Genomic DNA, 23,348 nt, shown 5'->3' with positions numbered 1-23,348 from the left:
TTTCTAGACCTCCTATTAGTCAAACAATATACCTCCTAGTCTGATTCTTTAATTTTCAAACTTTTTATCACTTCCTATCCATTTCTGCTTTTTTGTTCCACTTCCTGTGAGATTTCCAAAACTTTATTTACAAGTCTGCCTATTAGTGTTTTACTTTTGCTATCATATTTTTGTTTTCAAAATTCCATTTTGTCTTTGAAGGTACTTTTTACAGCCTTCTGCTCTTGTTCTATACGTAGAGCCTCTTCTCACCTCTTAACTCTCTAAAACTATTAGTACAGGTTTTTTTTTTTGTTTTTTTTTTTTTGTTGTTGTTGTTGTTGTTGCTGTTGTTGTTGTTGTTTTGGAGACGAAGTCTTGCTCTGTCACCCAGACTGGAGTGCAGTGACGCGATCTAGGCTCACTGCAAGCTCCGCCTCCCGGGTTCACGCCATTCTCCCGCCTCAGCCTCTGGAGTAGCTGGGACTACAGGTGCCCGCCACGGCGCCCGGCTAATTTTTTGTATTTTTAGTAGAGATAGGGTTTCACCGCGTTAGCCAGGATGGTCTCAATCTCCTGACCTCGTGCTCGAGGCCCGCCTCGGCCTCCCAAAGTGCTGCGATTACAGGCGTGAGCCACAGCGCCTGGCCAATACAGTTTTATTTCTCTAACTTTTCTTCTGCCCTCTTTATTGTCTCTTTTTCTTTTCTTTTCTTTTCTTTCAGTTGTTTGGTTGCTTTGGTTTCTGGTTTTAGAAGCATCCTTCAAATTCCTGATGCTCCTTGGCTGGCTGTTCATGTTAAAAGTGCAGCATCTTCATGGGCTCTAAACCAGATTATCTTCTGGAAACTTAACGAAGAGCAGAAGTGAATAGGGAGGGGAGTTGTTTGCCTTTCAGTAGGTAAACTTTTCTTTATATGCATTTTTCAGTATGCAACTCTTTCCCTCTTCTTCAACTCTTAAGAAAATGAGCATCCAATCCATTTCTGGAGCAGAAACAGTTTCTCATTGAATGGATGGCATAAAGCAGCATCTAGAAAGCTCAACTGGTTCTTGTAAAAAACTTTCAAACAATTCTTTCAGCCCTACTTATCACCCTCCCCCAAATCTTGCTTTCAAAGATACTTAGCATCTCTAAGTTCCAAGCAGTTCTGGGGCTCTGCAGCATAGCTTGGCTTGCTTCTGGGTATTCCCTGCTTCAGCCAGTTTTCAGCTTTCTTAGGTCTGCTCTGTCAGTTACCACTCATCAGTCTGCACTCCAGTTTCTAAAAACTGGGAGTTTTTAGATGAGCCTCCAGCTTCTTGCAGGATAGGGAGGCCCTGGCAGACATAAACAGGAGAATCCTTGCTCTTCACCCACTACTGCCCTCTGCCTAACCCCAGAACAGCAGAAGCTGCTGGCTGTCCAAGCCACACACATCCCTCCCCACTCCATCTATTTGTGCGGCCCTTCTTTTTCCCTCAGTCTGTGTCTTGTTTCCTCGCCTTACCTTCTTCCCCCTCATCACCTTGGTGATGTTCTTTGCATGTTTTTTCTTGGAGCAGTCAGAGCAGCTCATCCCTCCCTCCTGGAAGCAGAAGGAACCCCCTGAGTACTCTCCATGGCACAGTTGACACTCCTTTTCTACCCTCCTTCCCAGATATGTCTTCACTGTCATTTACACCTTTGAAGCCTTGATAAAGATACTGGCAAGAGGATTTTGTCTAAATGAGTTCACGTACCTGAGAGATCCTTGGAACTGGCTGGATTTTAGCGTCATTACCCTGGCGTGAGTATATCTCTATGCAGATCTGCATGTGTGATAGGAGAGGGGACAAAATGGTGGGTAGGAGACAGGGCTAACATGCAGGTCCCACTTGGACAGAGTGTGGAGACTCACACCATGAACGTTTGCTCCAAGAACCACTGCAGGAATATACCAGGAGAACTGAAAGAATTCATAGATCCTTTTAAATAAGTGGCACACTGCTGGAAATTCTGCAAGACAGGTGAAAAACTGTGAGCTCCCAAAGTATGAGGGGGGGAAACCTGCCTCCAAACATACATCCCGACTGGGTAATCTGAAAATCCAGATCACAGGAGAAGAATTTACCGTTACCTGGAATGTAAATACATTTAGGAAGCCACACAAAATATAAAAGTAGAAACAGCAAAGGGAAGTGCCTTGTAGGCACTCCCAGTCTCCAGCTTGAGACCAGGGAATCCATCCCTGACTATGTCTCACAGGGACCCTTGGGGAAGGCAGCCAGTGGAATCAGGGAGGGGTCACAGGGTGAAAGAAGTTTCAACTAAAATTAGTAATAATTTCAACTGGGCACAAATTTTCTTGAGCAGAATCCAGGGGGCAAATGGGAACTGCAAGCAGACAGTGAGGGATGCGGTCCAAAAGTTATGCTTTCTTTCTCAGTGGGGAAGCTCACAGCCTGGGGCAAGGTCTAAGTAGGGCACTGCAGGAGCAAGACCAGCCTCACCAACTACATGAGAGCTAGGTGAGGCCTCTCACTAGCAGCTATCCCCCACTTCCCTGGAGAACTCTATGGCACAGCAGAGGCCGCCAAAATTCCCTCTGGAACACAACCCCACTGGCCTGAGAACCAACCCCCATCCACCACAGTGGCCACAGCAATCCCTACCCAAGAAGGGTCTGAGTCCAGACTCACCTACCCCTGCCCCCACCTGATGGTATTTCCCTACCTGCCTTGGTAGCTGAACACAAAACACAGAAACTCTCGGAAGCTTTATGGCCCTGCTCATCACGTGAGAAACTAAAATATTTACCCTGGCCAACTTAGGGTGAGCTTAGATCCCCCTTCTACTAATGCGCTAGTGCTCTCTTGAAAGCATCACCTACCGGCTGGAGGTCAAACAGCTCAGGCCATTAAAGCAACTCATGACAGAATAACTTTGATCCCAGGAAGAAGAAAACAACAACCAATTGCACTGCCTGCAACATCCTGGCTAACCAGACGTCCTGAGTCTGTCCATATGACAACTTAACTGCTAACATAACTAGCATTCAAGAAAGCCAGCACACTAAATCTATCTACAGCCGAGGACTCTCACAGACTCTACTTCATTCCTCTGCCACCTTCCCCAGAACAGATGCTGATATCCATGGCTGGGAGACTTCAAGATCAATCACATCACAGGACTCTTGTAGGCATTTCCCAGTACTACCCCAGAGCCTGGTAGCCCCTCTGTGTGGCTAGGCCCAGAAGAACAATAACGATCACTGCAGTCCAGCTCTCAGGAAGCCCCATCCCCAGGGGATTGGGGAGAGCACCACATCAAGAGATCACCCATGAGACAAAAGAATCTGCACAACAGCCATTCAGTTCCAGATCTTTTCTCTGAAATAGTCTACTCAAATGAGAAGGAACCAGAAAAGCAATTCTAGTAATATGACAAAAGAGGGTTCAATAACACCCCTCAAAAGATCAAACTAGCTCCCCAACAATGGATCCAAACCAAGAAGAAATCTCTGAATTGCCAGATAAAGAATTCAGGGCTGGGCACAGTAGCTCACGCCTGTAATCTCAGCACTTTGGGAGGCCGAGGTGGGCAGATCACCTGAGGTCAGGAGTTCAAGACCAGCCTGAAGCCAACATGGAGAAACCCCGTCTCTACTAAAAAATACAAAATTAGCTAGATGTGGTGGTGCATGCCTGTAATCCCAGCTACTCAGGAGACTGAGGCAGGAGAATTGCTTGAACCTGGGAGGCAGAGGTTGCAGTGAGCTGAGATCACGCCATTGCACTCCAGCCTGGGCAACAAGAGTGAAAATCCATCTCAAAAAAAAAAAAAAAAAGAATTCATAAGGCTGATTATTAAGTGATTCAAGGAGACACCAGAGAAAGATAAAAACCAACTTAAAGAAATTTTTAAAACAACCAGATATGGATGGAAAATTCTCCAGAGAAACAGATATAAAGAAAAAACAATCACAACTTCTGGAAATGGAAGACACACTTAGAGAAATACAAAATGCAGTGGAAAGTTTCAACAATAGACTAGAACAAGTAGAAGAAAGAACTTCAGAGCTTGAAGACAAAGCTTTTAAATTGACCCAAACTAAGACACACAAAAAGAAAGAATTTTTTAAAAAATGACAAATCGGCCAAGAAATTTGGAATCATGTGAAACAACCAAACCTAAGAATAATGGGTGTTCCCAAGGAAGAATAGAAATCTAAAAGTTTGGAAAACTTATTTGAGGGAATAATTGAGGAAAACTTCCCTGGCCTTGTTAGAAATATAGACATCCAAATACAAGAAGCTCAAAGAATACCTCTGAAATGTGTCACAAAAAAGATCATCACCTAGGCAAATAGACATCAGGTTATCTGAAGTCAAGACAAAGAAAAGAATCTTAAGAGCTGTGAGACAAAAGCCTCAGATAACCTATAAAGGAAACGTTATCTGATTAACATAAGATTAACAGCAGATTTCTCAACCGAAACCTTGCAAGCCAGAAGGGATTAGGGTCCCATCTTCAGCCTCCTGAAACAAAATAATTGCCAGCCAAGAATATTGTATGAAGTGAAACTAAGCTTCATAAGTGAAGACAAGATAAAGTTTTTTTCAGGCAAACAAATGGTGAGAGAATTTGCCACTACCAAGCCAGCACTACAAGAAATGCTAAAAGGATTTCTAGATCTTGAAATAAAACCTTAAAATACACCAAAATAGAACCTCCTTAAAGCATAAATATCACAGGACCTATAAAACAATAACACAATAAAAAAAGGAATTAAGGCAATAACTAGCATAATGGATAGAAGAGTACCTCACATCTCAATACTAATGTTGAGTGTAAATGCCCTAAATGATCCACTTAAAATATACAGAAGGGCAGAAAGGAAAAAAAAAAAATCCGCCAGCCAAGTATCTGCTGTCTTCAAGAGACTCACCTAACACATAAGGAGCCACATAAACTTAAGGCAAAGAGATGGGAAAAGATATTCCATGCAAATGGAAACCAAAAGCAAGCAGGAGTAGCTATTCTTATATCAGAGAAAACAGACCTTAAAGCAACAACAGTTAAAAGAAGACAAAGAGGGACATATATAATGATAAAATAATTGGTCTAATGGAAAAATATCATAATCCTAAATACATATGCACCTAACACTGGAGCTCCCAAATTTATAAAACAATTACTACTAGACCTAAGAAATGAAATAGACAGCAATATAATAATAGTGGGGGATCAATACTCCACTGACAGCACTAGACAGGTCATCAAGACAGAAAGTCAACAAAGAAACAATGAACTTAAACTATAACCTAGAAAAAATGGACTTAACAGATATTTAAAAAACATTCTACCCAACAACTGCAGAATATACATTCTTTTAATCAGTACATGGAATATTCTCTAAGATAGACCACGTGATAGATAACATAACAAATCTCAATAAATTTAAGAAAATAGAAATTATGTCGGGTATCCTCTCAGAGCACAGTCGAATAAACCTCAGAGTTAACCCCAAAAGAAACCCTCAAAACTATACAAATACATGAAAACTAAACAATCTGCTCTTGAATGATCTTTGGGTCAACAATGAAATCAAGATGGAAGTTTAAAAATTTTTTGAACTGAATGATAATAGTCACACAACTTATCAAAACCTCTGGGATACAGCTAAAGCAGTGCTAAGAGGAAAGCTCATAGCATTAAATACCTACATCAAAAAGTATGAAAGAGGACAAATAGATAATCTAAGGTCACACCTCAAGGAATTAGAGAAACAAGAAAAAAACAGACCCAAACCAAGCAGAAGAAAAGGAATAACAAAGATCAGGGCAGTACTAAATGAAATTCAAACAAAAATAATAATAATACAAAAGATAAGTGAAACAACAAGCGGGTTCTTTAAAAAGATATACAAAATTGATTGACCATTGGCAAGATTAACCAAGAAAAGAAGAGAGAAGATCCAAATAAGCTCAATTAGAAATAAAATGGGAGATATTACAACTGATACCACAGAAATACAAAAAAAAAATCATTCAAGGCTACTATGAACACCTTTATTTGCACAAACTAGAAAATTTAGAGGAGATGAATAAATTCCTGGAAATATACAACTGTCTTAGATTAAATCAGAAAGTAATAGAAACTCTAAACAGACCAATAACAAGTAGCGAGATTGAAACAGTAATTCAAAAATTGCCAAGGAAAAAAAGTCCAAGAGCAGACCGGATTCACAGCTGAATTCTATCAGACATTCAAAGAAGAATTGGTACCAATTTTATTGAAACTATTCCAAAAGATGCAGAAAGAGGGAATCCTCCTAAATCATTTTATGAAGCCAGTATCACCCTAATACCAAAACCAGAAAAGGACATTTAAAAAAGAACTACAGACAGTATCCCTGATGAACATAGATGCAAAAATCCTCAACAAAATGCTAGCTAATTGAATCCAACACATATCCAAAAGATAATACACCATGATCAAGGGGGTTTCATACCAGGGAGGTAGGGATAATTTAACATACACAAGTCAGTAAATGCTGCACGTCACATAAACAGAATTAAAAACAAAAATCATATGATGATCTCAATAGGTGCAGTAGAAGCATTTGACAAAATCCAGCATCCCATTATGATTAAAACCCTCAACCAAATTGGCGTAGAAGGGACATACTCCAAGGTAATAAAAGCCATCTATGACAAATCCACAGCCAACATTATACCAAACAGGGAAAAGTTGAAAGCATTCCCCCTGAGAACTGAAACAAGACAAGGATGCCCACTTTCACCATTTCTATCCAACATAGTACTGGAAGTCCTAGCCAGAGCAATCAGACAAGAGAAATAAACAAAGGGAATCCAAATCAGTAAAGGGGAAGTCAAACTGTTGCTGTTCACCAATGATATGATCGTATGCCTAGGAAACCCTAAAGACTCATCCAAAAAGCTCCTAGATCTAATAAATGAATTCAGTAAAGTTTCAGGATACAAAAGCAATGTATACAAATCAGCAGCACTACTGTACACCACCAGCAACCAAGCTGAGGAACAAATCAAGAACTCAATCCCTTTTACAACAGCTGCAAAAAAAACCAAAAATAAAAACAAAAAAATCTTAGGAATATACCTAACCAAAAAGGTGAAAGATTTCTACAAGGAAAACTACAAAACACTGCTAAAATAAATCACAGATGACACGAACAAATGGGAACACATCCCATGCTCATGGATGGATAAAATCAATATTGTGAAAATGACCTTACTGCCGAAAGCAATATACAGATTCAATACAATTCCCATTGAAGTACCACATCATTCTTCACAGAAATAGAAATAACAACCCTAAAATTCATAGGGAACCAAAAAGGAATCCACATAGCCAAAGCAAGACTAAGCAAGAATAACAAATCTGGAGGCATCACCTTAGCTGATTTCAAACTATACTACAAGGCTATAGTATAGCCTGTACCAAACCAGCATGATACTGGTATAAAAATAAGCACAGAGACCAATGGAAAAGAATAGAGAACTCCGAAATAAAGCCAAATACTTACAGCCAATTGATCTTTGAAAAAGCAAACAAAAACATAAGTGGGGAAAGGACACCCTATTCAACAAATGGTGCTGGGATAATTAGCAAGCCACATGTGGAAGAAAGAAACTGAATCTTCATCTCTCACCTTATACAAAAATCAATTCAAGATGGATAAAAGGCTTAAATCTAAGACCTGAAATTATAAAAAATTCTAGAAGATAACATTGGAAAAACTCTTCTAGACATTGGCTTAGGCAAAACGTTCCTGACCAAGGACCCAAAGCAAATCCAACAAAAACAAAAATAAATAGATGGGATCTAATTAAACTAAAAAGCTGTTGCACAGCAAGAGAAATAATCATCCAAGTAAACAGACAACCCATAGGATGAGAGAAAAATCTTTGTTATCTATGCATCCAACAAAAGACTAATATCCAGCATCTATAAGAAACACAAATAAATCAGCAAGAAAACAAACAAATAATCCCATCCAAAAGTGGGCAAAGGACAAGAATACACAATTCTCAAAAGAAGATATATAAATGGCCAACGAAGAGGAAAAAAAAATGCTCAACATCATTAATTATCAGGGAAATGCAAATTAAAACCACAATGAGATACCACCTTACTCCTGCAAGAATGGCCATAACCAAAAAATAATAGATGTTGGCATGGATGTAATGAAAAGGAAACAATTTTACACTGCTGGTGGGAATGTAAACTAGTACAACCACTAAGGAAAACATTATGGAGATTCCTTAAAGAACTAAAAGTAGAACTACCATTTGGTCCAGCAATCCCACTACTGGGTATCTACCCAGAGGAAAATAAGCCATTATTAAAAAGACACTTGCATATGCATGTTTATAGCAGCACAGTTTACAACTGCAAAAATATGGAACCAGCCTAAATGCCCATCAACCAACAAGTGCATAAAGAAAATGTGGTGTATGCACACCATGGAATACTACTCAGTTGTAAAAAGGAATGAAATAATGGCATTGGCAGCAAGCTAGATGGAGTTGGAGACTATTATTCTAAATGAAGTAACTCAGGAATAGAAAGTCAAGCATCATGTGTTCTTAATTACAAGCAGGAGCTAAGCTATGAGGATGCAAAGGCATAACAATGACATAATGGACTTTGGGGACTTGGGAGGAAAGGTGAGACGAAGGTAAGGGATAAGAGACTACACACTGGGTACAGTGCACACTGCTCGGGTGATGGTGCACCAAAATCTCAGAAATCAGCGTTAAAGAATTTTTCTGTGCAACCCAACACCACCTGTTTCCCAAAACTATTGAAATACAAATAAAGAACTTATTCATGTAACCAAAAACCACCTGTTCCCTCAAAACTATTGAAATAAAATAAAATAAAAAGATTTGCATGGGTGTCCATGTGGGGCTTATGGGTGTATCCAGGCTCACACTCTGAAGAAGGTTCTTCATCTCAGTTCAGCTTCCTCATTTGGAATTGTATGGCCTGGGGTTCTTGCCACAGAGTACCGCTTCGGGGGTTGCTTTCCAAGATTAGTCCCATGCCCATGAGGAGATGTCAGAGACCTCAAATCTGAGATAACAGTTAGCCTGTCACAGTGGATCAGAAAAGGCCCAGCCTTGTACCCCCCTGACATGGAGGTCTCCTTCTGAGAAATCAGTGTCTGAGGAGACTGGTTGGTCAAACTCCTGTGTTTGAAGATCCATCCACATGCAGTGTTGCCTAGATCACAGTGCATCTTCTCAAAGGGTCCACTCTGAAAGATGTTGCAATAATGAAATCAGTGTCAGTGTCAGTCTATAGATGGCAGTGTCACTAGATTCTAAGCGTCCGTTCTGCATCCTTTCTAGGCTAATGATACCCCAGGTTATCCTTATTTATGCTGCATGCATCCCCAGGACCCTTGCTTGCAGAGATGCTGACTAACTTCTGGTCCTACAGATATGTTGGCACAGCAATAGATCTCCGTGGGATCTCAGGCCTGCGGACATTCAGAGTTCTTAGAGCATTAAAAACAGTTTCTGTGATCCCAGGTGAGCATTTATTCACAGAGCATATGTTGGTTTTCACAGCCTAACCCCCTTCTCTAATTTTCACAAGAACCCTGTAAGGTTCCAGGGCAAAGACTACTGTCCCCACTTACAAGACAAAGGAACTGAGGCCTGGAGTATAGGAAACATAAACCCAAGGCCTCTTCACTAGTAAGAGACAGTGTGACCTGGAAGTCTATTGTCCCAACTCCTAGGCCAGTGCTCTTCCCACATACCACATGGCCTCACAATCAATACATAACAGGAGGGGCATGTCTTCACTTTCTGTTCTGGTTGTGGGATTCAGGCAAGACCCCCCAGTTGAATTTTTATTTATACTTTAAACTAAAGGATTAAACTTGGAAATGGGGAGGAAGGGAGAAAGCAGTCCCAGTATCTTCACTGTTTCCATAGGTCTAAAATCCTGTCTTTAGACACCCAGAGGAAAAAAGAATTAGGCAATTCTTGATTACTGAGAATTCAGAAACAAAAGTAGTCCATCAAAGCTCATTGTGTGGGGCCTCTAAGATCTCCACTGTCACCAGTAGCCCAGCGACTACTCTTCAGCCCCCATGAGGTTGATGGTGAGGATGGAGAGGCCAGAGACAAGGCAAACTTTCTGAAATGGGACTTGACGCTTCCCCTTTGTGGCCTGATGGGTTCTCTCCTCTCACCCCAAGAATTCGTTCTCTTATCTGTAAACAGAAACACCCATTCTAGAGTGGAAGTCTTTTCTACCATTTCTTGTCTGGCTCTGCAGGGAAAGATAGGAAACTCTCTGCCAATTCCCACTGGACACACTTCTTGAAGAGAGCCCTGGTCCTGCCCCTTCGTATCTCTCTCACTTACTCTCAACTGGGAAGACCCTGAGTCTTATTTGCAAGACCTGGTCTGTCCATACTGTCTCTTCTGCCTCATCTCTCACCTCTCCTCACATCTCACCGTGCTCTGGAATCCACCTACGGTTCTGCAAATACTCCACATTATTGCTCACCTCCCAGCCTTCGACTGTGCTGCCCCTTCTTCTGGGATATCCTTCCTCCTCTCTTTACTCAACTCACACTCATTCCTCAGGGCTCTGCCAAGGTTTTACCTCCTCCCTGGTTTTCCCACCTTCCTCACACTCCACCCACCCCATTCCCACCTCTGGAACTTCAGTTAAGGGCTGCTCCCCTATGTGCCCATCTGCTCAGTAATGCTACGGACTTTCCCCTCAATTGTCAGACAACAGCACTCGACATGCTGCTGCCTTAGCCATCACTCAGCTCCCAGTCCAGGGACTGACACATGTAGTGCTCAGTGGATTATTTGCTGACCAAAATGACTAACCAAAAATAAATCCTAGATTGCTTCCCTGGTTAGAGCTCTTTCTGCTACCTGTGAAGCTGCTCTCCCAAAGAAGTTGATCTTACTTACCAGAGCAACAAATCATCCCTCCTTAAACAAGCAGGTGTATCCTTCTTTGCTGCCAGCTGTGCTTGGCACAAGTTCTATTTATGCCCCGGTGACTGTCTCAGTGTTTCTTATAGTCTCTTTCTATTGCTAAACTCACCTCTCTGTTTCTCTGTGTCTCTTTCTTTTTCTTTCTCTTGGTCTATTTTTGTTTCACTCTATCTCTCTTGCATCTCTCTCTCTCTCTCTCTCTCTCTCTCTCTCTCTCTCTCTCTCTCTCTCTCACACACACACACACACACACACATACACTCACACACAGTGAGGTTCATGTGTCCCAAGTCTCAAGCTGCCTCCCAGATGCATGCAGAAAGACAGATGCCAAATTACTGGGGTGAAGTTAGTAGCTTCATGCCTAGCACAGTGCCTGGAAAAAAGTAGGTACTCAGCATAAATTATTTAAATTGAATTGCTAGTGTCAGGAATTTTATTAGCCTCAAGATGATAAAAAATGCATTGCCTGGGTATCAGTTGCATCGTCTTTATAATGAGAATAGCCCCTGACCCTCTGCCTGCCTCTCAGAGTAAATGCAAGCTTCGGATGAGAAAGGTCTTGGAACTGCCCTGGAGTGTGTATATACTTCACTCCTGTATGTAGAGATGAGGGAGGATGGCTAAGATGAAGAAGTGTGCTCCGTGTGTGCTACCTCATCCATGTGGTCATACCACTGTCATCTTCCCGCAGGCCTGAAGGTCATTGTGGGGGCCCTGATTCACTCAGTGAAGAAACTGGCTGATGTGACCATCCTCACCATCTTCTGCCTAAGTGTTTTTGCCTTGGTGGGGCTGCAACTCTTCAAGGGTAACCTCAAAAATAAATGTGTCAAGAATGACATGGCTGTCAATGAGACAACCAACTACTCATCTCACAGAAAACGTGAGTGGAGTCTCTTCCATAGGGACCAAGGTCTGGTTGGACCCTTGGTATCATATAGGGACAGGGGATATGGAGCCCCTGTGTGTGTGGATAGACATATATTTTGACTCCCCTTTCCTGCCAAAATGGTTCTCTTGAGTTGTGTTTTACTTTTGGGTATTCTATTTCCTGTTGCTCAGCATCCCTCTTGCAAGGAAATGAGCCATAAATCTAGAGGCAAGTCATTTTACCTCTGCTGGGGAAGACTGAGAGCCGAAGTCACTGCTTAGCTCTACTCTTTTCAGATGTGACTTTACAACTTCCATGTGGCCCAGCATGCCCACTGAGTACATATAGCCAAAGGAGCTCACTTTGGAAGACTTGGGAATATTGCATTCACCACACAAGGCTTGGGTTGGAGGGTTCAGAACCATCTGTGAGGCTTTCTTTTCTTCCTTTCTTCAGCAGATATCTACATAAATAAGCGAGGCACTTCTGACCCCTTACTGTGTGGCAATGGATCTGACTCAGGGTGAGTTCCCAACTTATGACAAAGCACGAGTGCCCAACAATTCCTTCTCCATCTTGTCCTTGGCATATTATGGGCACAGATGGGGTTGCAGGTCCTGGGAAAGATGTATAAATAAATAAATTATGGCCTTTGCCAACCCAGAGCTCATGGGGAGGGAATGTATGAGTTAGCTTTCGCTGTGTAACAAATGACCCCAAAATTTTGTGAATTAAAACAACAATTTATTTAATTCATGACTCTGTGCATCAGCATTTTGGACTGGGATCAGATGGGCTTCGGGTGACATTGACTAGGCTCATTCATGCATATGCAGACAGCATATTAACTTGGAGATGGCTGGTCTAGGACGTCCTGTCTCTGCTCATGTGGCCTCTCACCCCCAAGCAGGTTAGCCTGGGCCTGTTCTCATGGCAGGGTTCCCAGAAAAACAGTGGAAATTTGCAAGGCTTCTTCAGGCCTAGGCTTAGAACCAACACAATGTACCTTTTGTACATTCTGATACATTCTTGACTAAAGCAAGTCCCAGTCCAGTAGAGATCCAAGAGACAGAGAAATAGATTTCATCACTCAATGGAAAGAGCTGAAAAGTCACATTGGAAAGGGTGTGGATACATAGGGACAAGAATTATAGCCATTTTAATAAATAATCTACCCCAGGAAGAAACCAATACTTATTTGTGTCAAATGCCCTACACTTAATCATCACAGCTAACTCCATTCTATAGCCATATTACCCTCACAAGTAGAGGAAAAAACACATGTATCAGACTTTGCAATTTCGAATTCTTACAGAGGCCAGATTCATAACAACAAATGAGTGGAGTGGGCCAGGAGGGAACCTAGGAGCTGAGAGTTCATGCCTCCTCTAAAGGGGACAGCCCCACTGCTCGGTCCAGCTTTTGGTTGCCATGTGGAAATGTGGGTTCACTGTTTCCAGCTCTTCCAACTTTTAAAATAGAGATAGGAAATTTAGATTTTTATATAAAATCTCCCAACTGTAAACATTGGCTACCTATTCCAAAAAATGTCTACATATTGTTGGGCCAAACAAAATATTTCTGTGGGCCAAATCCAGCCTATAAGCTGCTAGTTTGCAATTTCTCATTCATAGACATAAAGATGCTACCCTGTGGAAAACAAGTTCTTTACTAGAAGCTTCATAGGCTGGGCAAACACAGTGAGGTGGCGGTGTGAGGCAGGAGAGAAAGTAGGGAAGGCTTCCTGGAGGTGGTGTTTGAGGTGAGCTTTCAAGGGCAGGTAGGATGTCTCCAGGCTGGGTGAATACGAGATAGTTTGAGCGAAGACCATTCCAGGTGGCAGAACAGAATGTGAGACAAAGCTAAGGGATGAGGACCCCTCAGCTCTGCCTGCTGCTTTGGCCACTGGAGGAAGGCATGAGCAGAAAGACTTTAGGCAAAAGATCAAAAAGGCCCATCTCACCCACCTCCATGGCTGAGAGCTTGGAAAAGCAGAGCTCACAACACCCCCAGTGCCTGAGAGGCTGACGGCTCCATGCTGCCCAGGTCGACCTGTGTGGAGCCTGCATGAGGCTCCACCTTCATCAGCTCACTAGGAAAACTATCTCAGTTGGAGCTGAGGACTGGAAACAAGCAGGAGCATTTGGTCAGCATCAGGTTCCTTGGACTCTTCTTTCACAAATGCACTTGGCATTTGGTTCTTTGGCTCATGAGAGGGTTGTTCTGACATCAGTTTTCATTTGCCTTTGACTTAAATGTAAACCAAGAGCTCCTCAGCATCCTTCTGTCTAGATAATGGCATTTCTCAAGGCAATGGCTCCAGAGCAGCTCAAGTCCTTTTTGTGGTAAAGTTGTTGGGTCCACCTACACACCTCTACAGCTCAGCTCCCTGAGAGGCCAGGCCTGCTATTGGGCAGGTGCCAGCCAGGCAGTGGGGGAGTGGACCAGGCTGGGATGGCAGAGAGAGGCCAGCTCAGGATAACGGACAGAGTGAACCCTGCCGGGGCATGCCGTGAAAGCTAAACCTGGGTCCTCTGTGGGGCTGCAGAGAAGCCAGAGTCCTGAGGAAAGGCCTACATTGGCCAATGGCACTGTGGGAGGAAGGTCAGGGGTCTCAAGGCAGAAAATGGATACCAGAAAAGAGTTGATAATTTTCAGTGTTCTTCCACATATATTATTCCAGTTTATCCTTTCAGCAGCTTCCAAGGTTAAAAACAATAGGAATTTTCCTTTGCAGTTTATATACAATATTTACTATGCAGAAGTGCAAGACACCATACAGTGATCTCATTTAATCCTCAGAGCAGTGAACTGTTTATATGCAGTGGCTACAGTGGGTTTCTACAGAAGACATAGAAACAAGGCTGCCCTCAGAGTTAATTAAGAAACCTACAGGAAATGGGTTGCCTAGCCCCTTGGAAGAGCAAACCAAGAGCCTACCTTTAAATGTGGGTCTACAAAGCAAGGGAACTTGCAATCTTCAATCGAAGCGGAGATAGACTTGGAACTGATTAGAATTAAGTTGTCAGAGCTCTAATCCATGGTATGGGTTGTTCACATGGATGTCTGGGATAAGGAGAGCCCCAGAGGTTGGAGTTCATGGAGAAATCCTGGGAGTAAAAGAATTCCATGTATTCACAAGGAATGCAGGTAAATAAAAAAGGAGAAAAAGAAAAAAATTTAAAAAAATAATTCTGGACTTCAAACGAGGCATTGCTGTTTCATTGATCAGGCCATCTCCGCTAGGGTGGATGAGAGCACTTTACGCTCCCTGAGCTGACAGATGCTTCTTGACATCAACTCATCCTCCTATTATGAGAGAGAGGAAGGAGTTCAGCATTCCCACCTCAGTACTCACCAGGCAGTCATTTTTAATCTGGCCTTCCTTCACAGGCCATCTTCAGGAGGAGGCTAGGCTGACTCAAGTATTGGGCTACTTGACAGTTATATTTCTCCTTTTAATAAATATATTGACACCTGCGTAGTTTTAGGCAACTGACTTCTTTCTGACCGCCAGATTCCTTATCTGTAAAGAAAGAACATCGAGTGATTAAATTATAGTGTTTGTAAAGCACTTAAAGGGAGAGAGAAGAACACAGAAAGTGCTCAGTAAGTGGAAAGTGTTATTTCCACTGTTATATATAATTAATCAGTGAACTTGGCTAATGTGAGACCTCCCTTGATAGACAACTCTGCAGATGGTGCCAACAGGCTCAGGTTTTAAGTCTGCATTATTGCTACTGACTCTCCTTTCCCTGGTGTGAACTGGCAAAGAGCTTATAGTATCGTGTCTGGGCAGTCAGCTGCCTTCCCCAGGCCACTCCCCTGTGTTTGAAATTCTGACATGAAAGTATTAGCATCCCTGTTTTATGGATAACAGAAACCAAGACCTAAACAGACCAAGTGTCCAAGATCATCCTGCTAATAAGAGGAAGACTAGGTCTTGAACTCTGATCTCTGACATAAAACTCTGTGGTTGTCTCGCAGCCCTGGGCTACCTTGTCTGCAATAAGCAGGGGATGACCTTCTCTGTTCTTGCTGCAGCCACTGCCCTGATGGTTATATCTGCCTTAAAACTTCTGACAACCCGGATTTTAACTACACCAGCTTTGATTCCTTTGCTTGGGCTTTCCTCTCACTGTTCCGCCTCATGACACAGGATTCCTGGGAACGCCTCTACCAGCAGGTACTGAGCTGCATTCCCCCACGCAGACTTGGTTGGAGGCTGGTGGGTCAGCTGCATGGCTGTGCTTTTCCTGGAGGAGGCTGACTTAAATTCAGGGGTCCATGTGCTATGGGTACAGGTTTCTCTTCTTTCCCTTGAACCTGCAGACCCTGAGGGCTTCTGGGAAAATCTATATGATCTTTTTTGTGCTCGTAATCTTCCTGGGATCTTTCTACCTGGTCAACTTGATCTTGGCTGTAGTCACCATGGCATATGAGGAGCAGAACCAGGCAACCACTGATGAAATTGAAGCAAAGGAGAAGAAGTTCCAGGAGGCCCTCGAGATGCTCCGGAAAGAGCAGGAGGTTTGTGAGGAGTGGAAGCTTTGTGAAGAAGGTTGCAGACTGTCCTTTCTTGGATGCTGTTCTGGACTAGCCACTTCAATTAGGGCACCATTTAGGCAGCTATAGGAGGAATCATCTTGGCTCAGGGACCATATTAGATCAGGTTTTCTCAAAGAAGAAGCTAGGTAAGGATTCTGTGCAAGTGACCTATTGAGGGAGTGCTCTCAGGAGAAAGCGAATGAAGCAAAACAGAATGGGGCAGAGGGTGGAACTAAACAAGGAGTGTTCTCAGCTAGAGACCAGCTTCAGCTTGATCCCATGGGGAACTCTGGGGCATGACCTGTACCACAGTTAGTCCTACCTTGAGGCAAGGGGGCCAGCTTTTTTTTTTTTTACCCTCCCCATACCTATCCCAGAAGCAGGCAGCCAAAAGAGACTTTTTTGCAGAATGCTGCAAGTATGAGCCATCAGCTGCTGCCACGCAAGCAGCTCGGGATAGCTGTGCTGACCTGGTGAAAGAGATCTGGGTGGGGCACCAACAGAGTACCCCATGAATGAGTGGGGGTGACCAGAGGTGTCTGTTCCTGCCATGGCCTAATCCCACCACCACCCTGGTCCTAACCCTTGAGCTTCTCTGTTTCAGATCTCTCAACCCTGGCACCCTATGTCTGGGGGACACATTCATGCTAAGTCTAAGCAAATACTATTGGCTACACCTGCTGTTCTCTCTTCGCAGGTGCTAGCAGCACTAGGGATTGACACAACCTCTCTCCACTCCCACAATGGATCACCTTTAACCTCCAAAAATGCCAGTGAGAGAAGGCATAGAATAAAGCCAAGAGTGTCAGAGGGCTCCACAGAAGACAACAAATCACCCCTCTCTGATCCTTACAACCAGCGCAGGATGGTAAGAGGCTCAGGTTTGTGCTCTAAAGATTACCCACCATTGCAGCTGCCGTAGACAATGGGTTGGAGTGGGAAGAGGTGTGTGGCAGAGAAAGAGCTGGAGGCATAGAGCCTAAAAGGATCCAGACACCCCTCCAAAATGGTGTCTTAAACTAGGAAAGTGTAATTATAGATGGGGAAAAGGGGTGAATTATAAGGACACTTTAGGGAAGTGGATCAACAAGATTGGGATTGTGGACTGCGGAAAAAGGAAAGGGGAGTCCAATTTGACTCCCAGGTTTCAGGATTGGGCAATCAAATGGGTGGTGATTCCAAGATGAGGACACTGGAGGAAGAACCCCGGTTTGTAGGAAAGGTGGGAAGCCCATACTGAACATGCCAATCTTAAGGTGTCTGCCGACATCAAAGGTCAGCTTCCGTCTGAGGCTCTGGTCTGCAGTTCTAGAGTGCAAGGTTCCCTGTCCGTGGTGCTGAGATCCTTCATGCACCTTTTTTTTTTCTGATGCGTCGAGGTGGTTTTTATTTTTTTACTTAGTTTTTTTTTAATTGACACGTCATAATTTTATATAATTATTGGGTATAATTTCTGACCTCCTTCCTAAGGTCCTGCAATTCAAGCTGTCACCTGTTGTTATCAGAAAAGTTTCCAGCACCCATCTCTGTGACACAATCCAGCCTGGGAATGGCTTCAGCACCTCACCTCAGACCCTGTAGCAATTCTCTTCCCCCCATAATAACTTTCTGCCTCCCACTCTAAAATTTGCACTGCAACTTTCCTCACCACGCTTCCTCCCACCACCTTCCTGCCCCTTGAAAGTCCTTTTACCCCAAATATGCCCTTTCTATAGGTCTGACAGATAATATCGGCTGTGTGGGAGGGTGGCTCCACACTAACAGTGTGGAAAAGGGGATCAACATGGCTATTTTTTATGCTTTATACCTCTCACTTCCCTCTCAATCTCTTTTCCTGTGCTAAGCCAAAAGATGTTTTACTTTTTTGCAATACCATCTCTCCAACCCTCAGATTTATGTGTACATATACAAACACAGACACACTTGCATGCACACCGACCTCATGACACATCCACACTTCAGCATTTATCTGCATCTGTGCCCTCCTCTTTCTTGCTTTGCCTCTTTTGAGCAGCACCTGGCATACATGGGGCACAGTTCAGACAATCACAGAACAGGATGAATCACAGCTTCCATGGAAATGTCAATGACACTGAATTGGGCTTTAATTTCCCCCATTCTGTCAGCCCCACACAGATTAGCACTTGGATGTCCAATAATTGGTATGTGTGCTTGTCTCTCCAGTGATGCTTACTTTCAAAGGGAAAAAAGAGGAGCTGTAACTTGTTCATTCAACAATACTAGGTGCTTGGTATAAAGAGATGACTAGAACATGTGCTTTTCCCTAAGGATTTCCATTTGGGTGGAGGAGGCAGATATAAACACAGCTATGTGTTAAATAGTGTATTAGAGACACATACATGGTGTTTTGAGAATCAAGGAAGAAACATCCACTCTTATGGGGCTGGATAGGTATCAGAAAAGGCTTCCTGGAGGAAGGCATAATTGGGATCAACAATAAATAGCATGTAGGGATTCTTCTAGTAATTGAAGACTTGAGAGAGTTTGGGGAGGAGTATTTTCCTGGCAGAAAGAACAACATGTATGTGCAAAGACAGGGAGGCACCATTTGAGTACTTCTTTAATGCTAACTGATTGATTGGAGCCCACTCAGGAAGGCATCCTCTCCCTCTTTTCCCAGGTACATTCATCTGGTAAATAGACCTAATGCAGTTTTTATCTAAAGCCATTTTATAACCAATAGAAATTAAATAGAGGAATATATAGGAGAGACCCAGGAGGGTTTTTGTGGAAAATCACAGACCAGTTGGTCTCGTTAGAGGATGAATTTTAAAGCAATTCTAATGCTTATACTCAGAAGACATTGCCCACCATTTGTCAAAAAGCTTAATTCTAAAATAACTCGTGGCCAAGGAGACACTGCTGTCAAATATGCAACCAAAATTTTCTTCTCAGTTTCTTCATTGGTTTGCTTGGTGCTCAAGTGCAAATAATGTAGTATTCCCTTCCTTAATATGGATGTGTCAATTTTTCTCATTTGCTTCAAAAATTGGAAGGATTTTTGCATTTTATGAGTTCTATAGTCCTTGGGCATGTATTACAGGCAGAGAGTACTCTATTTATAATACTGAGCTTTTAATAATGGTTGCTAAACAGGATCAGGCTTCAAATTATCAAAAGAGGAAACTTCAGTTCTGTGAGATAAGGGGATTAGTAAGGAGAACCCCAATTGGCAAGATTCTCCACTTTAGTAGCTTAGTAATAAAAAGGAATTAAGGAAGGTGAGTGGAATAAATCAGTATGATCAGAGTTTGGTATGAAGTCAATGTTTAGATTTTGTACATACTATAGACCACCTGAGGACAGAAATGATGGTTTATTATGGTCAAGTTTCACTATGGTCATGGGAACTACCTAACCCAGCACACTAATTCTCTGAGGGCTCTGGGTTTATGAATTAGCTCTTTTCTCTGGCAACTTTAAGCCACACAGTTCCCTCAATGGAAGATTTTGATGGGAAATGTTTATTGATTTGGAGGAATGACATTATTCTTCCAGGAAATTAGGCTGCAACCCTTCCTTCAATCTCTCCATTGTTGACTGTTCAAGCCTCGAGGGATCCTAGAAACTCATTGCACTGTACAGCTCGTCTCCTCCTTTGCAACACAAACTCTCACATTCATACAGATGGGATCTAATGAATTGTACAACCTAATTTTCAGACAATGAAGTGCACTCATTCATTCAACAACCACTTACCAAGTACGTTCCAGTACTGGTGTGCATAGTAGCCTCCTTAGGTCACAACTTTGCATGTGGAAAAGGGAACTTAGGACAGCTTTGTCTAGCCCTGTGGCCAAAGGTTGGCAATCAACTGAACTATCCAGGTGACAAGGTTTCCTCTGACATGTTCCTGGCCATGATAACCTATTTGCTGAGCATCGGCACGCTGTAATCTCTCCTCTCTCCTGGTCTTTCCCGGAGTCTGTCTAGAGTCTCCTTTTTTCTTTTTCCCCACCATGCATACCTAGAATACCCCTTAGATTTGTGCCTTTACTTAGTGACTGAAAGGTCATAAAGATAGGGGCAGGGAAATGGGAGTAGGTAGAGGGAAGTGTTGGGCTCTAGATTTGCCAGAGGACCAGTTTCCAGCCTTCTTGCTCCTTTGGGGCAATGCCCAGTCTTTTCTAGGCCTCGCCTCTGGAAAACGCCGGGCTAGTCATGGCAGTGTGTTCCATTTTCGGTCCCCTGGCCGAGATATCTCACTCCCTGAGGGAGTCACAGATGATGGAGTCTTTCCTGGAGACCACGAAAGCCATCGGGGCTCTCTGTTGCTGGGTGGGGGTGCTGGCCAGCAAGGCCCCCTCCCTAGAAGCCCTCTTCCTCAACCCAGCAACCCTGACTTCAGGCATGGAGAAGGTGAACACCAACCGCCGCCCACTAGTGAGCTTGCCCCTGGAGCTGTCGATGTCTCGGTGAGTTTGTGAATGCTTCAGACTCCCTCAGGCTGTCTTCCACCTAGAAGCCTTGAGCCAAGAAGCCTGAGTATCACTAATGGAAGGGATCTTTAGCCATCATCCTGTCCAATGCCTCCCCATTCTACTCCTTTTTTACAGACATAGAAGATGAGACCCAGAGAGAGAGAGATTGAGTTGGCCTGAGGTCAAACAGGTTTTCTGGTTTATTCTGCAGTAGTGATGCAAATTATATTCCATTTGGCCCCGTATTTCTTATCAGTGCTTCTCTGTCCCCACTCAACATCACTGCCTCAGTGATAGGCCTGCTTTCTTGTTGGACAGGTATGAGAAAAACTGAAGGACTCTTCTCTTCCTGCTTATGGCTCTACACAAACTCTTCTAGGCTGGGCAAACGGAACCCAGAGAAATTCAGGAAGTTTCTTAGGACAGATCTGAATAGAAGCACAGTATTCCTTGCTTTACTCACAGAAGAAATAATTTGCCAAAATGAACAAATTAGGCAACAGTGACTAACTGGCCAGCACTCTTTAATAGAATAATCGCAGAGTGTAATGGCAAGTCAGGGATTCCTCATTGGATTGGGAGCTGTGAGTTAATGTGAGCTCTCCCCTCCAGTTTCAGCAATGATGTTTCTAGTGTTTTTCATTTGCCCTCTCTGGCTAGCCAGGGATACAGAGCAATTGCAGACAGAATTGTAAAGAGACCAATAAATGGTTCCACTGATACAGATAAGTCTTAGAGTTGCCTTAGCTCAGTCTCTGACTCAATGTCATGTGATTCAGGGTCCCAGCAAGAAACAGATGGACCACTCCAATGGGCTAATAGAGAGAGTTTAGTAAAGTATTTACAGAGGTGTGGGCTGGGCTTAGGGAATGAATAAGGGACAGTGAGGCACCTAGAAACTAGTAACAGGGGGAAGCTGTTACATGCCTAGGCTGAAGGGATGAAGGAAAGGACCAGAATCAGACTACAGCAGCAGCTGCCCTCATGTGTCAGAGAGGCTGCCTGGCAGAACTTGTGATCTTAGTAGAGGATCACAGCTCTGCTACTCAGCCATAGCACAGGAGAGAAGAAGCCAGGGGAAAATACCTGACTTGTCTCTCCTTCTATCCTTGAATGTCCTGCCTATGTCTCCCATTAACCAAACCTGGCCAGAACCAGAGGGTAAGGATAACGCATTTTGTACAGGTCTCCCTCCCCAGGAACAGAGACAGCGGAGAAGGTAGAGAGTAGGTCTCCAGGGCAAACGGAATCACCAAAACAGAGCCTTAAAGTCAAAGGCATCCTGCAGGGCTCACTGGGAGTGCATTAGCACTCTAGAAAATGCCTCACTGAAGGCATTTATGCCTCTCTTGTGATGGGCCCCCACCCTCCTTTCTCTGTTCCTGAGATTATCATGTGTCTAGATATTCTGACCTTGATTCATTCTAGTTAAATTACCAGGCTAGTGAAAGATTGGCTCTTTAGGCCCTTCTGTTTAGTATGGACCTATATTTTAGTCCCAACTGTGCCAGTTACCACCTGAGTCACATTTAGCAAGTCCTTTAAATTATCCAAGCCTCCTTGTCTCCCCTTGTGAAAAGGTTTCTAAATAGCTGGAGGGTTAAATGAAATAATAAAGTGTCTACATTTTTATACATGTCTGACAGATAACAATAAATAGTGACTACTAGTATCATTTGCTTAGTCCTCATGGTTGGAAGCTTTATAAACTTTCTTTATGTTTATTAACTGTTTATACTTACAGTATTCAGCAATAAGATGCTGTACAGATTTGTAGCCTAGGAGCAATAGGCCACACTATTTAGCCTAGATGTATAGAAGGCTATATAGCATTTGTTTGTGTAAATACAATGTAGGATATTCACAGAATGATGAAATCACCTAATGATGTATTTGTTAGAACATATCTCTATCGGTAAGTGACATATGACTATATATGAGATTGGCCAATAAGAGGCTGAATGATCCAACTTTGCCTTGAAGATGTCAGGTTAAAGGAGCGTCCTGACTCTGTTTGTGTCTCAACAGGCATTTGATGCAGGACAAAAGAAGACTTTCTTGTCAGCAGAATACTTAGATGAACCTTTCCGGGCCCAAAGGGCAATGAGTGTTGTCAGTATCATAACCTCCGTCCTTGAGGGTAAGTGCTGCTCACTGCATTGTTCATCCACTGTGTCATGATGAATTCCCATGTGAGCAGCAGAAGCAATGTCTCTAACTCGTGTCAAAGCGCCCATCTCTGTGTACTGGAATTCCTACTACTCCTCCTTCTTATGTCTTAGGCCCCACCATCTTTTATCAATGTGGTTTTTTATATGCATAATTTTTCAAAAACAAAATAATTTGATGAATAAAATATCCTAGCTCATCTCTTGTTCAAATTAGCATCTGCTTTGCATGCATCACAAAACTAGATTTTTAAAAGTGATCTGGCAGGCATCAGAGAATTTCAGGCCAGCTCTCCGGTGTATGAGAAATTTAACCATCTTTAATTTTCCAACATGGCAAAATTATCCTTT

General features: G+C 43.0%; 1 protein-coding gene across 3 annotated transcripts in view; it reads left to right on the top strand.

Annotated features, from left to right (window-relative positions):
- SCN10A (sodium voltage-gated channel alpha subunit 10) overlaps positions 1 to 23,348 on the top strand; it is a 96,086-nt gene that overhangs the window by 20,968 nt on the left and 51,770 nt on the right. For 2 of the 3 annotated variants that reach the window (XM_019023081.4, XM_004033869.4), the window contains exons 4-12: positions 1,620 to 1,748; positions 9,434 to 9,525; positions 11,660 to 11,851; positions 12,296 to 12,362; positions 15,884 to 16,025; positions 16,172 to 16,369; positions 17,085 to 17,255; positions 20,530 to 20,823; positions 22,858 to 22,969. In XM_019023081.4, coding sequence (XP_018878626.4) covers positions 1,620 to 1,748; positions 9,434 to 9,525; positions 11,660 to 11,851; positions 12,296 to 12,362; positions 15,884 to 16,025; positions 16,172 to 16,369; positions 17,085 to 17,255; positions 20,530 to 20,823; positions 22,858 to 22,969 — 1,397 coding nt within the window. The remainder of the gene's footprint in view (positions 1 to 1,619; positions 1,749 to 9,433; positions 9,526 to 11,659; positions 11,852 to 12,295; positions 12,363 to 15,883; positions 16,026 to 16,171; positions 16,370 to 17,084; positions 17,256 to 20,529; positions 20,824 to 22,857; positions 22,970 to 23,348) is intronic. The other variant, XM_019023082.4, reaches the window with a different exon arrangement.

This window comes from Gorilla gorilla, chromosome 2 (assembly GCF_029281585.2).
Source record: "Gorilla gorilla gorilla isolate KB3781 chromosome 2, NHGRI_mGorGor1-v2.1_pri, whole genome shotgun sequence".
NCBI classification, from domain to species: domain Eukaryota; kingdom Metazoa; phylum Chordata; class Mammalia; order Primates; family Hominidae; genus Gorilla; species Gorilla gorilla.
The sequence above is the reverse complement of the archived record's forward strand: the minus strand, read 5'-3'. Positions and strand labels throughout refer to the sequence as shown.